The 18,429-nt window shown below is 37.9% G+C and overlaps 1 protein-coding gene across 5 annotated transcripts; it reads left to right on the forward strand.

Moving 5' to 3' along the window:
• The first annotated feature begins 275 nt into the window (after positions 1-275).
• Positions 276-12,948, forward strand: LOC132113672 (SH3 domain and tetratricopeptide repeat-containing protein 2-like). 5 transcript variants are annotated; one of them, XM_059521569.1, is made up of 19 exons: positions 276-504; positions 2,649-2,760; positions 3,203-3,301; positions 3,943-4,068; positions 4,402-4,529; positions 4,625-4,730; positions 4,821-4,964; positions 5,687-5,882; positions 6,043-6,116; positions 6,420-6,615; positions 6,919-7,052; positions 7,155-7,205; positions 7,458-9,176; positions 9,787-9,964; positions 10,100-10,250; positions 10,432-10,554; positions 10,697-10,847; positions 11,696-11,892; positions 12,220-12,948. In XM_059521569.1, exons 2-19 carry the CDS (start codon positions 2,736-2,738, stop codon positions 12,676-12,678), a joined length of 4,257 nt encoding a protein of 1,418 aa, XP_059377552.1. In that variant the 5' UTR covers positions 276-504; positions 2,649-2,735; the 3' UTR covers positions 12,679-12,948. The 5 variants fall into 5 exon arrangements, with proteins under 5 accessions (XP_059377552.1, XP_059377551.1, XP_059377554.1 ...); XM_059521568.1 differs by lacking the exon at positions 2,649-2,760; XM_059521566.1 differs by lacking the exons at positions 276-504; positions 2,649-2,760 and adding an exon at positions 2,254-2,648.
• Positions 12,949-18,429: the final 5,481 nt, after the last annotated feature.

The raw sequence follows: 18,429 nt of genomic DNA on the forward strand, positions 1-18,429 counted from the left end.
AAATTCCGTTCCTTTTTGTTAATTTTCAAAGTAAAGACAACTGGTTTGATTCATGATTCTAATTAGATGAGAAGTATTAAGATTTTATTTGATATGTATTTGCTGAGTCATGAATTTCAGAGTGTTTGTTATCCCACCTTATTAACTGACTAAAGAACTTCTGACCTGACCTAGAGTCCAACAGAACAGGGGAGTGAGAGGGACGGGCTCAAAGAGAGAGAGAAAAAGAGAAACTGAGAGAACGAAAAAGCAGCATATCATTTAGGGGAGGAGTTTACATACTTCGTTCAGCAAAAGCTCTAAACTCATGCCACAAGGACATACACACATACACACCTACACACCTACACACACACACATACACACCCCTTGTCCTACAGGAGCATTACAGACTATGATGTTTAGTTTTAGACAGCTTGAAAGGAACTTTTCGCCAACTCCACAGAGCACATACTGACAGATCTATGCGGAACAAACACACAGCCGGGTGTCAGCAGGACAGAGGTATGCTCTCTCTCTCTCTCTCTCTCTCAGAGACTATAGTGTGTGTGAGTGACTGTGTACTCAACTGAAATTGCTGTGTTAATATATATCAACCTTTGAATGGAAGTAGGACAAGTGAATCACTTATGTTGTATTTACTTTTTAACTAGTTGATGAGACCCCTAGTTGTCCCTACATATTTTTACATAAAATACTGATATTAAAATGTAGATCATTTGTTTTCTCTAACAATTTATCAGTTTGTTTCACTAACTATAGGTTCTAGGAATTCGTTTTTCACCCAGTTTAAAAGTATCACCATGTGCTGCTTGGGCTTAGGCGACATTCTAAACTTAGAGTCTAAACCATTTACTCATGTTACAAATCTATGCTGCTCTTTTCCCTGATATCCACACAGTGAGCCAGTAACCCAGAGAGACACTGCTAACTCCACTGTCCCAGATGCATGGGACAGTTCAACTTTTTTGTGTTGCGTTCAACAGACATTGTACTTCCATGCTACAACAGTTTAAGCTACTTTCACAACATTGGGTTACAAGTTAAATTACAATTATATAAATTACAAGTCCATACAAAATTTCACCCACTGATAACGAAACATTCACTAAAAGATATTGCATTCAGATGAATTAAATCTTTTATTTTAAAAGATTACCATTATGACCATAAAAAGAAATGTCGTTAAGAAGTAAGAAAAAAATCAATGTATAATTCACACACTGGGTATTCCCATGGCAAAACACTCGATTATAGCATTGAAGGACCAGAGAGATGCTGTAAGAGTTATGCTGAGAAATGCCTCCTGGCTGTTTACAGCTGCTCAGACTCACAAGATCTCCACAGATTCGATTAGAATCTGACTGGGTTCTTTCTTAACAAAACACTAAGATTAACAATGTTATTCTGTATCGATGCCCTCTTTGTTTAGCCCCGAGACAGAGACAGTAGTACTGATAGAGAAACAGATTCCATGTAGTTTAGACAATCAGACAGTACATTGAAAAAAAACTAAATACGATAGGATGACAGAACTCTACAAGTTTATACCAAAGGTTGCATCCTAAGAACCTCATCCTTATCATTCTTATAACAAATTAAAATCAAATAGCTGGAGTGTTACTCGGTCATCACATTTCCCCAATGGTTCTCAACTGGGAGACCAAAAAACCTCCAAGAAAGCATTGAAATGGGCATAAAAATGGTAAATACATTATTCACCCCCACAACATGAGCAGATGTTAAATATTTGTACTGCCAAATTCTCTTTTTACCCCCGTAGTCTTCTAGATACTTTATTATTTTTTTTATTTTTTTATTCTTCCTTAATTTACAGATTTGTTGAACTGGGTAGGTAGCAAGTTTAAGTATTGGGGAATGTTTTAATTTTCTCAGCTATAATTTATTTATTTGCATCTGCATAATTTTCAAAAATCAAAAATAGCTTTGGTAAATTTTTATTTATTTGGTTTTATTACATGTACAATGGCTTAAAATTATTATGATTATTAGTATTGACAGCCCTTAAATCCTGTAAAAGCTAAAAACAAACAAACAAAAAAAAACTCTTTACATTCAGACTATCTTTGGACTGATAGAAACTTGCAGAAAGTAATGATGCCAGACATAAAGGGGCCTTAGAGCCAGAGATGTTAGAATGTCCAACTTGTAGCTGTTAGTCCTAATATTACAATGTCTAGTACAGAAGTTAAATTTATTAGCAGTAAATAAAAAAAATTCCATGTTTATTTGCTGTGAGTAATTCACTGGGCCTTTTGTCCCCATATGCCAGCGATGTGAGAATGCTGCTGCTCTTATTTTCCTCAAGAGTCCCTGGCACAGAGAGGAACTGACCAGCCCACACAAACATGCCAGCAGTGCTTCACTCATCTGCTGAGTGGATGCCGAGAGGAAAGGGGAGAGTACAAAATAGATGGAAGTTAGAATTGAGCAGTAGAGAGAGTGCGGTTTAAGCAGGAGAGGAAAATGGAAAGGAAGAGAGAGAGGGAGAGGAGTGACTCCATCGATAAGTGGATCTATCATCGAGCGGGCACTATTGAACCTGAGTTTGAAGCTGGCTGTGTACATCATGGCATGCTGCTGCTGCTGTCCAATTCCATGCCTCAGAAACTGCTTCTTATTTTCAGGTTGGTCCCATCCTGGCTTTCATAGATTTTTGCCATGAGAAGAAAAAGTAACTTTCACAGGGAGACATCACAGTGTTTCTGTCAGTCATGGGTAATAGCTTTACCCATGAAGGTAATGCAGGATGTGCGCTTCCCTTCAGGGCAGTTTGTGTGCCTCGTTGTTGTGCGTAATGCTGTGATTGTCAGTTGTGACTAATTACGTACTGTTGTCGCTGTGTGAGTTTCTGGCATATTGTATTGCTGCTTGTGTAATTTTAGATAATTTACAATCAGATGTTGACTAATAACTAGCAAATACTGTCCTTTTGTGACAAAAGATTGTATCAATTTAACTATACATGAGGATTTGCAATGCTAGTGTCAGGCAAATTCAATATGAGGGTTAATAATGTTTAAGTTTGTCACTGTCTGCATGCGCACACTCCCTCTCTTAGATCTTGGTCTGGTTTTGCACATGCTTTCATTATTTGAAGGCTGTGGCTGTGACAATGCTTCAGCTTGTCATATAGCTAATTCAATAACACTCCCCTAAACATCACCCTCCCTTTCAATAGCGATATCACCCGCTGAGCTCGATGCCTTATGGAATGACCCTCCATATGCTTTAGCAGCCGTCAGTGAGCTCTTTTCGCCCAATGACGCCATGATAGCTGGTAAGATGATTTCTTGAGTAAAGCATGAGTGTTTCAGAAAACAACAATGTTAGAATGTATAGGAATATATAGGACAGAGTTTCACATGATACCAATATAAATGTATTTTGTGTTTAATGAATTATATTTAACTACTGTCTGAAACATCCTCTCTTTTCAATGCAAATCTGGGAAGGTCATACCCACCCGGAAATTGGAAGGAAGAAGCTATTATTTAAGCTATCTGGCTGATATTTATAGAGCCATTATGATATGGCTTGCACTTCCTGTTTATCTCCACAACTTTATGAGCTTGTAAACAAAGCTCTGATATTTGCATAGCTACAAACATGCTAATTAGCACCAACTGTATCATGTTTTTGAATAAGGAACTATTATACATGGTGATGACCATACACACTCATACATAGGAAATGCATACCTGCAAAAGGGACCTGGTACTTGTCCTTAATTATTCAATAATTCATCAGTCTTATCCCTCTTCTGCCAAACAGATTAGCTTTTCTGTAAGTTTACTGATTAATCATAAACCTAACCATAGTTATGAGGTGCTATGGAAGTTCACTGGACTACATACCAAATGCAGTTGCATTCTGTAAAGCTGTGTTGACCCCAGTTTCCTTTGTTTTGCTATATTGGAGATGAGGAAGTGGAGGCTGAGGCCAAGGTGGAGGCAGAAGGCATAAGCAGAGAGATTTACTGCAGGAGGAAGGAAACATTCAGCGGAAGCAACACAGTATCTTCATTAGGAGAACGCTTCTCTCCAGGTATCTGCAGCATGGATTTTTGTGCCCCATAGACTTGCGTGGAAATAATGGCCTCTATCTCTATAATAGCCTTTAATGGCTACATTTCTTAAGCCAGACTTCCTTAATGTATACACTTGCCCTAATGGTATGTATTTAGTGTTGTGGTCGCTCATAGTGCTGTTCCTGCAAAAAAAAAAAAAAAAAAAAAATTCATATTGGTTTGCTGAGCGTACTAGCTTAGTGATTGTTGACACCCTACATCACTAGAGCATTCCAGTTACTGCTAATGCAAATGATCAATTTGTTTCTTTGTGGTGGATACTTAACTCCATTCCCTTTTGCGTTTTGGAGATGTTGTTTTGTTATTTAGCGGGAGGCGACGATCTGGTGTAACGCTTGACTGTGAGCTTCAGGAGGCACTACGTACCAGACTCCGAGTAGTAGAGAGCAACAGCCAGGATGTTGTTCAGCTATTCAAGGTCAGACATAGAACTATTCATGCAAAACATGCACTGGCACCACTGATGAATTTATTATATCACATTACAAGTGACTGTTGATACTATCCACACAGGATCTGTCTGCAAGACTTGTGTCTGTTGATGCTGAAAAAGACAGCTTTATCATCACCTTTAAGACTGTCGAGGAGATTTGGAAGTTCTCCACTTACCTGGCACTCGGTTAGTCACAGTGGAACTAACTTTCTGGCACTTCTACAGTATGATTCATTGTACTGTTCTAGCTTAACAACTATTGCTTTTATATTCTAGGATATGTAGCAAGATGTCTTGAAAACTTCCTGTGTGACCAGTCGTTCTGGCTGGATCCTGCATTGCTAAGTGATGTAGAAATCTGTGTAACAGTGAATGAAGACCACTTAGCTACTCTTTACTTAGGACTTCTGCTACAAGAAGGTAATGAGCCTCCACAGCTCACTAGTTAACGAAATCACCTGAAGCCACACAGTAAATGGACAAATTGGTAGAATGATATGGACTATGGATTTAGACTATATTCTAAAGTCCAGTATAGAAATATTGCAGATTTACCAGAGGTCAAATAACCTGAAAATAAGATTGTGTCATAATAGTCTCAACATTTCCATGGGTTTGTTTACATTCAAAATATCTTGCTTCTATGAATTTTGTCAGAATAAACTACCTTATTCATACCAAAGTCTCTCCTGGACATTCATAATTTATAACTAGTATTTATCCAAAACAATTACTTTTAAGTATGTCCTCTAATTAAGGCCACAGCCACAAAGCAGGCATAACCATCCTGAAAAAAAAAATCAATTTATTGGACAAACTGTTATGGGACAAACAAACTTTTGAATGACCTATGAATGCATTAACTTGTTTATGGATCCACTTCAAAGAACGAGAGATAGAGAAAGACAAAGAGTTTTGGGGCAGTTCACCTTTGTACCTTATTTACCCTAAAGGGTGCATACTATATAGTACTTTAAAGGTAAATATTAGTACCTAGATGATACATATTAGTACATTTTAATAGGGTACCACCACAGTGACAGCTTTTGTACTTTATTTTTTTTATTTAATTTTTTTTTGAGAGTGTAGAGAGCAATATGAAACAGGGATAGTCACTAAGAACATTTTCATTACTTTTTTAGGTACATTCTTTGCCAAGACTTTATATAACAGTGATTGCAGAGAGGAGGAAGAGGAGCTTACCTACAGGAGGAATGACCTGGTCATGGTTAAAGACATAGGACAAGAGACCATTTGGGAGGGTATGCTGCTGTCCACGGGCCAACATGGTCTGGTCCCTGTGCATGATATGCAGCCTCTGCCCTATCCATTTTATCAGTAAGTGACACTAACCTTCTAAGTTCATTTAACCGTATAGGTTTCATGGTAACTGTGAAATGTTTTAATAAAAAATTTTTTGTCAGGCTAAATGGCTACTTCTATTCCACACATATTGTTTTAGGTTATCTCTTACAAATACTTTTTTTTTTCTCTCTAGGTGGTTCCTTAAGAAATATCCCGGGAATGCAGGGGGGATTCCAGTTACAGAAGGCCTCTTCGATCATCCTGTTGGTGAGAATCTATTTTTCAAATAACCCTTAAAATGAATATTCCGAGTTCATTACACAATGAGCTTCACAATGTTGCTTTCCATTAAAGCAAAAAAGTGGTCCAATTTAGTTCTACTTTAGAAGTGCCTCAACTTCTTGTTTTTAAAGAAAACGAGCGACATGTAGTTTTTGCATTAATACTACAGTGATAAATCCTGTCAGCTGAGCTTAACGTTAATTGAACCCCAGAATATGTGTTCAAATAATATTCATCTAAAATGTAGTGATACCAAAAATCCCACCTTCCTTTTTGCTTCCCTTTCAGTGGTGGGGACTTGTATAGCAGTAGTGGACCATTACCCAGTGGTTAAAGATGAGCTGCACTTACGCAAGGGAGACATAATCAAGATTGAGGGATTTGTTTTCAATGCTCTGAACATGTTCATAGGAAGGCACCTCACCAGTGGAGAGATAGGATTTGTTCACAAGGCCAGTGTAAAACCTCAGAGCATTGAGCCTCTGTAAGTAAACAGTTCAACTATTTATATTCACAGATTCAGCATGTGCTCAAATTAATGACCTTCTCTTTATTTTGTAAAAAAACATTTATCTAATGTGCCTCTCGACAATACTGGCATAGCAATTGAAAACAACCAGCTGGTAAACGCTTTTTTATTCTGTTGACCTTTGTGAATGTGCCTCTGTCTAGCTGGGGGTGATTAGGGTGATTGAAGGGGGGCTATTGGAGTTATGTGATGATGTGATGAAGCTATCCGAATGAGAGTCATGTGGCTGATAATGTTGTCTTTGTTGGCTTTGCACAGCAATGAACAATTGGTCTTTCTCAGTGAGGAGGAAAGGGTGGCCCTGACTAAACTTAACCCTTGCTTTGAACCCTACCAGTCTGATGTACTAGCAAATCTATCCTTCACTGATATAAGCACTGTGTATAGACTGGGTAAGAGCTGAAAATTATCTCTCTGGGAGACCTCAAAAAATGTTTAAATGAATACAGTTCATATTCAAGAATTTTCATATTTTTTACACTTTCACACTGCAGATAGACTTGATGACTCTGATTTCCCTTTCATAAGAAATCATCCAAAGTCAGGTAAGCCCCTTTTTAAAGTTACACATAGCACATAACAGGAAAGGTTGCTACATGAATGCTTTTATCATTTCTGTTTTTCTACAACTTCCGGCTGTATGGAATTAACAATTAACAATCACCAACTTGTTCTTCATTTTGTTGCACAGTCATACTGTCCACATTTTCCTTTCCCTCCTACCTCCCACTCTTTCATTACATCATTTATTATTTAAAATCAACAGTTCTGACATTTACTCTTTGTATAATCTGCAGAGCAGAAATCTACAGTGGATCAAAGAAAGAGCACCATATCTGAAAACAGTGGTGCAACTCCCTACCACTCGTCACCACGGCAATCGTTTTGTACCTCTCAGAATCATCTCGACCGGGACTCTGAGGTCCTCTCCTTTAATCTGGAGGACACCTTTAGAGAGATGGATGAATATGAGGAAGACCCTCCAAACTTCATGGATGAGGGTATCTGGGAGGCTGATGAAGCTGAGAGATGTGACCCAATCCTGACCCTCCTAAATCTGGAATATTTCCAGGACACATTTCAAACACTTTATGACCTCTCCTACTCTTTCCTGGACACTTTCTTCCATGGCCTTGCAGAGGATGAGGTGCTTCAACATCTGGAAAACTTGCGAGAAGGAGCGAAGAAAGGCAGGATGCTCTGGGCCCACCGGCGAGCCTGCTTCCTTCTTGGCCGGCTATGTGCCAAGAAACTGAAGTACTCACAAGCAAGAGTGTACTTCGAGGAGGCTCAAAAGGTCCCTGTAAATGGTTTTGATGACAGACCTCTTCTAACTGCACTGTATACCAATCTCACTGCTGTTTACCTGAAACAGAAGATGATGGACAAGCTGCCATTCACTCTAGAAAAGGCAAGTGCTCTAATTATGTGTCTTCCTTGCCACAACTTCTGCTCTGTGGATGAGTTTGAGCTGCTCAAACCAATCATGCGCAAAGCCATAATTGAAAAAGACAAGTACCTAGAGGCACGGACATGCTACCTCTGCCTCTGTCTCTTTCTCCGTCTAAGAAAAATAGAGGATGCTTTACCTTTTGTAGAGAGACTTCAGTTCCTAACTATCACTCTGTCTGTAGAACAAGGGAGGCCAATAGCCCCAGTTGATCTCAACTGGATGCTGTGCAGGCTTTATCATAAAAAGTATTTGCCCTACCTCACACTAGCTTCTTTAAGTTTAGACTCAGGGCAAGAGCATTCCTTGGATGATGCATTCCAGAAAATTGAACTCTTTATCAAAAACTCAGTCAGGCTTAATCCGCACTGGAAGGAGAGTACTTCTGTGCTTCCTGCACAGGTGGTGGTCTACCTTCAACAGGCCTTGTCAATAGCTAGTCAAGGGGAAGACTTGAGGACTCAGAGGGACCTGTGCCTGAGCCTGGCTAGTGTTTACCAGCAGCATGGAGCTTTAGAGAAGGCTGTGCCCTTTGCCCAAAAAGCAGCACAGACTGGAAGCCAGGTTAATGAAGAGGAGGGCTTTGAGGCATCCATACTGCTGGCCTGGCTATTGGTGCTAACAGAGGAACCCATACAAGCTCAGAATACTCTGCAACCTGTGCTTAAATCTTTGGATGAAACAGACAGTCCGACACAGCGTGGTGTAGTCTACAACCTTCTAGCCCTATGCCACCGCAAACAGGGCAGAGTCCAAGAGGCAGCCAGAAACTTTTATAATGCTCTGCAGATCTCTCGAGAGAATGGGAACAAGCGCAATGAAGCACTAGCACTGGCTAACTTGGGCTGCTTATCTCTTTCTGTAGGGGCTTCGGGCTTAGCAGAGTGTTTCCTACTCAATTCCCTGCACCTATTCCAGTTTCTTTCAGAAAGTCCTACAGATCAGGAGCATGTCCAGGCTTTGCTTTGGCTTGGCCAGAGCTACAGCGATAGAGGAGGGAGTCAGGAAGTCAGACTATGCTTTGAGATGGGCCTCCTTATTGCTATTAGTGCTAACAATCTGCACAGTAAGTATAACAAGATTTGACTTTTCTGGATTTCCCCATGAAACTTTGAATCGATACCTGACACCTATAGTGATGGCAGAAAGTATTTTGACACTTAAGCCACATTTAAAATGTATAAATATATTGGGATTATATAAACACATTTTTTAAAAAAGTGGCATTTATTTAAAATATATACATTACAAGCACACTTTCCAATCAAAATAATTCACAAAATTATGACTTTAAAATGAAAATTATAAACATATTGTTCAAATTGAATACAAAAAGTCTTGGACACTTTCTGGTGGTCAAACTTTGTGTAACATGTTTATTATTAATATGTCATTTATTATTAATATGACAAACTGTACTTGGTGGCTATTCTAATAGGCCAACTAGTTTGAACTTGAGGTGAACTTGCAACATTGAAAAATGACCTCAAAACCAATTGGTTAAAAATTGATAAAAAAAATTGAAAAGAAATTGATAAAAAAAGTTAGTTCTGAAAAATGGTCCATTATCATTTGTTTGCAGATGTTTTAAATTTGATATGTAATGCAATTAAATTAATACCTTTTTAAGAGTGAATAATAAAAAAATAAACAATAAAAACTCCTTCCAAATGCAGGTCAAATGGTTGTGGCAAAAGTTCTAAGTTGCCATTACGCTGACTTGCTGCTGTATGGACAGTGTATTGTTTACTATGAGCACTGTGTGGGGCTGTGCAGAATGCTAAAGAATAAACAGCTAGAAGGAGAGTACCTGGAACTTCTCAGCAACCTCTATCTCTCACTCAACACTGAGAAGTAAGAGCTACTCTAAACACAATATAGCACTATTGCCAAGACTTTGACACTCGATCAATCAAATCAGTTAATAAAAAAAACAAATGAATCAGTGAATTAAAAAGTAATTTATAAAAAAAATAAAAAAAATTTCAGGTCATCAAGGAAGTCTCTTGATTATTCAAAGCAAAGCTTAAGAATCTCCATAGACCTGGGAAAAAGACAGGAAGAGTCTGAGACATGGCTGCAAGTGGGCCGTATCTACTATCTGATCCATGAAGATGAACTGGCTGACATGTACCTACAGGTATGACAAAGGACCAAAGCAGGGTATTGCTAAGGAGTTAAAGTTAATTATTGATTAGTGTTATCATTTTTGCATATCCACTTGGGAAAGTGTGCCACCAAACATGTGACAAGTCTAATCTTTAAAATGTATATATATTTATTTATTTATTTATTTATTCTTCATAAACAACTGTTTACAGGCAGCAGTAAAGACAGCCCTGAGGATGAACGACCCATGCTTTGCTATGAGCATTTATGAGGAAGCAGGAGATGTGTTCTTCAAAGGACACAGAAACCAACTGGCTGCCCTACCTTTTTACAGAGTAGGCCTCATCTTGGGTTCACAAAAGATATTACCAAGACAGTTCGATAATAGTTAAAATAAAATGTAGCAATCCATGCTAAGTCACATGTTATTCATCAGAATCTATCTACTGTGAATTTTTATTTATTATTTTTTCAAAGGATGGGAGTTTGCCATTTGCGCGCAGCATTAAGGATGTGCATTCAGAGTTTAGGCTTTTGAGCAAACTCACAGAGCTCCTGATGAAGCAGAAGGAGTATGAAGAGGCACTGCAGTATGCCATACTCGCAGTGCAGGTCAGCGCCACAACTGGTAAGACCTATATATACATCAACAACACAGTTTAAAAAGCTATAACATTGAGCTTTTAATGCCAATGAAGCACTTTTTGGAAAATTATTACTATAGACCCTGTAATGTATATATTATTTATTCTTAATAATTATAATAATAGCCAGTTTTAATGCGTGTAAGTCTTAAAGTAATCTATGTGGCCCCCTGCTGGAGACACATGTCCTCAGTCTACAGCATGTAACATTTGCAGAATACATCATACTACATGCAATTCAAGATTAAATCTAAACAGACCCAGTTTAATGACTTCACGGAAGTAAAATGGGCTGTGAAGTACATAATGCATTGTTTTTTCTGTACTGTCAGGCGAGCAGACAATTCAACTGGCAACTTAACTGCTCATGTAAATAAATATTAATAAATAATGTCAATTTGATGTCCAACAACAAATATTTGGTCAAATGTATAATTGTAATCAAAATGATTGCATTTGTGTTTTACAGAATGGGAATATGTGTATGACTTTCAATTTATTACATTTACAGAATAAATAAATCAATTCTCAAGCAGACTAAACAGTATGTCAGCTTCTGATGTGGCAACTGGCCTACATTAAAATCTACCATTTATGATAAGTGTTTATCTAAAGCGCTCGAATGATTTGTACAACTTAAACTTTTTCCACTGCAGTTTGCTCTATGGTCTCTGACATTGTTTTTTTTTTTTAATATGTCACAAATCATTTTGTGTGTGATGATGGTTAACTAAAACTGGGGTTAAATTATATAGGAAAGCGCAATAACCTGACAAAGTTTGCTCATTTTAATATTAAGTGCTTTGGGTATGTATATTTTTTTTTTTTACAGGTGTTGCTCTGAATGAGAGAGTGTCCTTCCATCGTCTTGCTTCAGTGTACTTCTCTCTAGGGAAGTATGAGATGGCTGAGAACTACTACCTGAAGTCTCTTTCACTCTGCCCCACTGCACTTGAACATGCCATTGAAGTTCGGTACTATGTTAAAGTGTACTGCAGACTGGCTGACCTGACCCTATACAGATTAAAGGTGAGACTCTCATTATGTTTAACATTTTACAGGTACATCCATTCTAGACTGAATATTTTGAATGTAAGAGTACAGTAAAGTACATGCTTCCACACATAAATGAAGAAACAGAAAATAATGCTCTCACCTGCATACACATGTATTTTCGTTTAAAAACATTCTATGAATCTGATTCTCACCTTCTGTGAGAAATGTTTTGTATGTAAACACAAATTGTGTGAAATTATTAGTGAATGAGGCCCAAACTATCTACCAAAAGTAAGTTAAGCAGTAACATTCAGAGTAAATGAATTTGATAAAGAATGTTTATTACTTTTTCTGCCTTAGGATTCATTTGATGCCATGGGCTACTTCCACTTAGCCCTGGCGGCAGCACTGGAGGACAAAGACAGCCTAAGCACACTTTACATAATCTACATGAAGCTTGCAGAGATCCATGCCAACTACATACCCGATGCTGAACTGAGTAAAAGCTACATGGAAAAGGCGCAGAGCTTGAGGAAGGAACTGGCAGGATACACAGACTCTAACAGCACAGAAGAAGCACATCAGGACCCAGCTGAGGCAGATTCAGATACTCACACCAAAGCTGGTCGGTCAGACTCCAGCAGTGGCACCAGTACTCTCACAGAGTCCAGTATGACCGACACTAACGTGGACACTAACGTATCGAAGGAAACAGGTGCGGGGCTTCCTGATCAAACCAATCCAGAGACTAGCTGTGCAGATAATACAAACCACACTCGTCAAAGCAGTTTGAAGGAGGGCTTGACCTTAGTATTGTGAATTACACAATTCTATCACTCTGAAAAATGTACTTCCTCTAATGTAGAACAGCGATAAGACACTTTTTCTTTTCTTTTTTATCAAATGTTTCACATTGTATAATATATATTCTATTAGTGTTTCAAAGTAAATTTTTAAAGATTTCGCATAATTGTAAATGCATTTGTATATCTGTAAATATGATTGTTTTGTTTGTTTGTTTTTGTTTTATCTGTCTGAGGGTTCTTAAAATGTTTACTTAATTAAAACTTAAGAAATTCTTTTAACGTCCATGGGGAAAATTCTGATTCTATAGCATGTGCATGATCCCACAGACCAGAATAATTTTTATTGAAGCTCTATTTACTAAACTGGCTTAATGCTCGATTCAGTTAGGCCTACAGTGTGTATTTATTTATTGTAAGAGGTAACTTGCACTTCAAATGAACATCTTGTCCACACTAATCTTTTTCTCTCTGTTTTGGTCTTCTGTCCATACCAGCGTTTTAGTCAAGTAGCTTTTTGAAAACGCTCTCCAAATTGGATACATTTGAAAATGCCATTTTCGTGCTGTAGTGTGGACTGAGAAAACGGTGGCTTTTGAAAATGGTGACGCAATTTTAGTCATGTAAAGCATATTATACAAATAGATATCCGTGTTTATACAGGTATTGTGCATGTTATGTGCCATGTTCTTTCACACTAATAGATGTGGGGCGGATCTACCGGATCCACCCTAAAAGAAAGCATTGCCACCCCTGCCGCCACCCCAGTTGGCAGCAACAAATTAAAAGTTATGGCCAATTTGAAAATTTACGAGTGCAAATCTCCAGGTCCGACTGCAGTGAATGCAGCCAGCACGAGAGGACACCAGAGGACACCAGAGCGGCAAGAGACTGATTTGTTTGGAAAACTTTCTGAGTGCACGCGAAGCGAGGGAACCAGGAGTCGCTACTAGCGAGGAGACACAGGAGGAAAGAGGTAAAAAATAAATTATCTATCTACAACCCGAATTCCGGAAAAGTTGGGACGTTTTTTAAATTTTAATAAAATGAAAACTAAAGGAATTTCAAATCACATGAGCCAATATTTTATTCACAATAGAACATAGATAACGTAGCAAATGTTTAAACTGAGAAATTTTACACTTTTATCCACTTAATTAGCTCATTTAAAATTTAATGCCTGCTACAGGTCTCAAAAAAGTTGGCACGGGGGCAACAAATGGCTAAAAAAGCAAGCAGTTTTGAAAAGATTCAGCTGGGAGAACATCTAGTGATTAATTAAGTTAATTGATATCAGGTCTGTAACATGATTAGCTATAAAAGCTTTGTCTTAGAGAAGCAGAGTCTCTCAGAAGTAAAGATGGGCAGAGGCTCTCCAATCTGTGAAAGACTGCGTAAAAAAATTGTGGAAAACTTTAAAAACAATGTTCCTCAACGTCAAATTGCAAAGGCTTTGCAAATCTCATCATCTACAGTGCATAACATTATCAAAAGATTCAGAGAAACTGGAGAAATCTCTGTGCGTAAGGGACAAGGCCGGAGACCTTTATTGGATGCCCGTGGTCTTCGGGCTCTCAGACGACACTGCATCACTCATCGGCATGATTGTGTCAATGACATTACTAAATGGGCCCAGGAATACTTTCAGAAACTACTGTCGGTAAACACAATCCGCCGTGCCATCAGCAGATGCCAACTAAAGCTCTATCATGCAAAAAGTGATAGAATATTTGAACATGGTCCAGAAGCGCCGTCGTGTCCTGTGGGCCAAGGCTCATTTAAAATGGACTATTTCAAAGTGGAATAGTGTTTTATGGTCAGACGAGTCCAAATTTGACATTCTTGTTGGAAATCACGGACGCCGTGTCCTCCGGGCTAAAGAGGAGGGAGACCTTCCAGCATGTTATCAGCGTTCAGTTCAAAAGCCAGCATCTCAGATGGTATGGGGGTGCATAAGTGCATACGGTATGGGCAGCTTGCATGTTTTGGAAGGCTCTGTGAATGCTGAAAGGTATATAAAGGTTTTAGAGCAACATATGCTTCCCTCCAAACAACATCTATTTCAGGGAAGGCCTTGTTTATTTCAGCAGGACAATGCAAAACCACATACTGCAGCTATAACAACAGCATGGCTTCGTCGTAGAAGAGTCCGGGTGCTAACCTGGCCTGCCTGCAGTCCAGATCTTTCACCTATAGAGAACATTTGGCGCATCATTAAACGAAAAATACGTCAAAGACGACCACGAACTCTTTAGCAGCTGGAAATCTATATAAGGCAAGAATGGTACCAAATTCCAACAGCAAAACTCCAGCAACTCATAGCCTCAATGCCCAGACGTCTTCAAACTGTTTTGAAAAGAAAAGGAGATGCTACACCATGGTAAACATGCCCCGTCCCAACTATTTTGAGACCTGTAGCAGAAATCAAAATTGAAATGAGCTCATTTTGTGCATAAAATTGTAAACTTTCTCAGTTTAAACATTTGCTATGTTATCTATGTTATATTGTGAATAAAATATTGGCTCATGTGATTTGAAAGTCTTTTAGTTTTCATTTTATTAAAATTTAAAAAACGTCCCAACTTTTCCGGAATTCGGGTTGTATCAATTAACTCGTTAGATCTAGATGCATTTGTGAAGTGAAGTGAAATCGCCGCATTCAGCTGTTATAGGCATGACAACTTCATGTTATGCTCACTGGTGAGCCTTTAAAAAGCTGTTAAAATGACCTCAACAGAATCTGTACTTTAAATTTCTGTGTTTATATCTGGTTTTGGAAACTGAGAACCTTTAATAAAACCAAAATTGTGAGAAACAAAGTTTAAAATGTGACACTGGTGTAAATGGTGTAAATCCTGCTGAATATGAAGCAGTGTTGCTATTGTTTTTTTTATATGTTTCTTATTTTGTATATACAGTCACAGTCAAAAACAGTTTGCTTCCCCTCTCACACATCTTCCACTCATCACCTGTGTCTTAACCTTAATGCCTTTCCTGTGATAATGCCCCTTACTTCTATCACACTTCTATCTCCTAGTGAGATCACATTGTATGGTCATTTAATCCTTAAATAAACTGTTTCAAATGCAAGACATCGATTGCATGAGATTAAGTTTGTAAATGGCAGCCTGTGCCCTTTTGTAGTGTGTGCATATACTATTTATCATCGGACTGTGATAACTGTGACTAAATTCAGTATAGACGTCTGCCATATATTGCCACCCCTCAAAAAAACACCCCATCAATATTTTTCTAGATCCGCCCCTGGAATGTGTTACTTTGTACACTCTTCAGATCACAGTCCTGCAAAGGTGAAAGCAAATTTACTCGCAATTGCTATTTGCAGCAAAACATGAGGGCAGATGCATTTTAAATCAGACATAAGCGTGTGCGATCTGCGTCAGTGAATGGTGGGTTTATGGTTAACGTACTTTATATTTCGACTCTTATATTTTGTTTAAAGCGCTATAGGCCTATAAATAAAGGTGAATTAACTTGACTTGACTCTTTCGGTTGCTTTATCTTTAAAGCCTCTGAAACTGTTGTAGCGTCTACTCAAAAAAAAACAAAAAAACATGTATAGTGTTATACTAATAATATCCTCCACTAGAGGGAGGTATTGGCTATGGTGAGTCACTTCACTTCTGAACATACAGTATTCCTCTGTGATTATGGTAAGAGAAAGTTTACTATTCTTAAAACAATGAAAACGACTCTTTATTTATTTATTTATTTATTTATTTATTTATTTATTTAGTTAGTTGATAACTAGGACGATTAATTCACTTTTTTATGAAAGTGGAAGTTCCACGTGATTCATACCAGAAGCAACATAAGTGTTTTAATTTTTAATTACATTAACAAACTTTGTTTTCTTAAGTCGCAGTGGTGGACACTGCTGGTGTGCCAGCAGCCTCTCTCTCTCTCTCTCTCTCTCTCTCTCTCTCTTTAATAAAAAGTAGGCAAAGTGCCTGCATTTAAATCCACGACACCCGCTCAGTTTTCATATTGCAGTTATGTGGCATTGTTGTCAACTAAGGATATCACATTTCTGTCTTACATTGCTGTGTTAAAGCTTCTTCATTGATTTTAATGGGACAGCAGTGATGCCCATTTGGGTGTTCATATTTGTTTGTTTTGATAGTTTCTCTACACAGCTGAGTTTAGTCTGCATTGAGGTGGCTCTGTGCCTGCTCCAAATTCTGTGAACAGACACATTTTTGAGTTAGTCTTCTAGATGATCCACCTCAGCCCCTAGTATGAAATGTGGTTCTGATGCTGCTTTAGCTCTGTCTAAATAAAACAGTAGTTATTATTGTAAATAATATAGCTTATAGTTAATGAAAAACGCATGCATAGCTTTACACTTTCTTATTGTATTTAAACCACCAATTTCACAACTTTACTAATGTATTTATGTCCCTTAGCAGCAATAGTCAGTCTGTGCCATTCTGCATATGGCAATTCTGATGTGGTTTCTGTACTGATATATTTTTTACAGTAGTAACACAAACTACACTGTAGGCTATAGGGTTACCATTGTGAATTATTTTTGTGTGCACAACTTGGGAAATTAGTTAGCTGCAATTTTTATTAAATCTTTTTAATGGTTTTACATACACTGTAGGCTATAGGGTTACTATGGTGAATTATTTTAGTGTGCACAACTTGGGAAATTAGTTAGCTGTAATTTTTATTAAATCTTTTTAATGGTTATGCATTACAAATTCGATTGCATTATGAATACAATGTTTTCTTCAGATTAGAAAGTTCCATTCCAAAGATATATAACTGTCATTTATAAAATGTTATCTTAAAGGACCCGAGACATATATTGTACATGATCATTTAAGCTTGCATTGGTCCCAAAATGCACTGAAACCTAATTAACTTAGATGTGATTTATTCAAGGGACTTTTGTGAAGTTACAAATGAAACCTCACAGTTTGCCTTTTTTTCAATTTTATTAAAGTCATCCTTTTCATTTAATCCCATAATGAGCACATGGCTAACTCACCCAGGTGAATATTGTGTCCTATATGTGTATGTTTTGCAATCATTATAGCTAACAAATAACTTATTCCAGGCACAGAGAGAGGACTAAAAGCTTTCTGAAGGGGCTTGGTTAAAAAGTGCTTTCCATCAGGAGGCTTCAAATTAATATGAACATTACATTCTTAATGAATGTCTGTGCTTTCTCCCACTGTAATGCAGTGTAAGGTTCAACTCCCACAGCATCAGAGCTTTATTGTAGACAAAACCAGAATGCAGGTCATTCTCAAACACATCCAATTATCAGCACACACTGTGCTATATGAAAACTTTCTCTCTGTAATTGTTTAAGTGGCTTGGAGTCATTTCGACCTGGCACATATAACATGTGGAGTGAATTGGCTACCCAGCAGAGTAAAAGGCTGAATTCTAACCAAGCTAGAGCTGCCTGCTGAGTGCCAGCATAAATCACTTCATAGATGCTGCAGCTCCATGTTCACTACTGGTCAAAATGATAGAATAAATAATCAATTCCTTTGATTGCAAAGCTGAATTTTCAGCAGTCATTACTCCAGTGTTCAATGTCACATGATCTTCCTATACACACACACACACACACACACACACACACACACACACACACACACACACACACACACACACACACACACACACATAGGAGGATCATGTGACACTGAACACTGGAGTAATATATATGTATGTATGTATGTATGTATGTATGTATGTATGTATGTATGTATGTATATAGTGGAAA

Source organism: Carassius carassius, chromosome 33 (assembly GCF_963082965.1).
Source record: "Carassius carassius chromosome 33, fCarCar2.1, whole genome shotgun sequence".
In the NCBI taxonomy this organism is placed as follows: domain Eukaryota; kingdom Metazoa; phylum Chordata; class Actinopteri; order Cypriniformes; family Cyprinidae; genus Carassius; species Carassius carassius.

Bases quoted from the DNA above. Each gene is read 5' to 3' on its own strand.
- LOC132113672 (XM_059521566.1), top strand. From the start codon at position 2,591: ATGGCATGCTGCTGCTGCTGTCCAATTCCATGCCTCAGAAACTGCTTC. The intron at 9,965-10,099 runs GTAAGAGCTACT...AAAAAATTTCAG, and splicing joins CTCTCACTCAACACTGAGAA to GTCATCAAGGAAGTCTCTTG. The intron at 11,893-12,219 runs GTGAGACTCTCA...TTTCTGCCTTAG, and splicing joins TGACCCTATACAGATTAAAG to GATTCATTTGATGCCATGGG.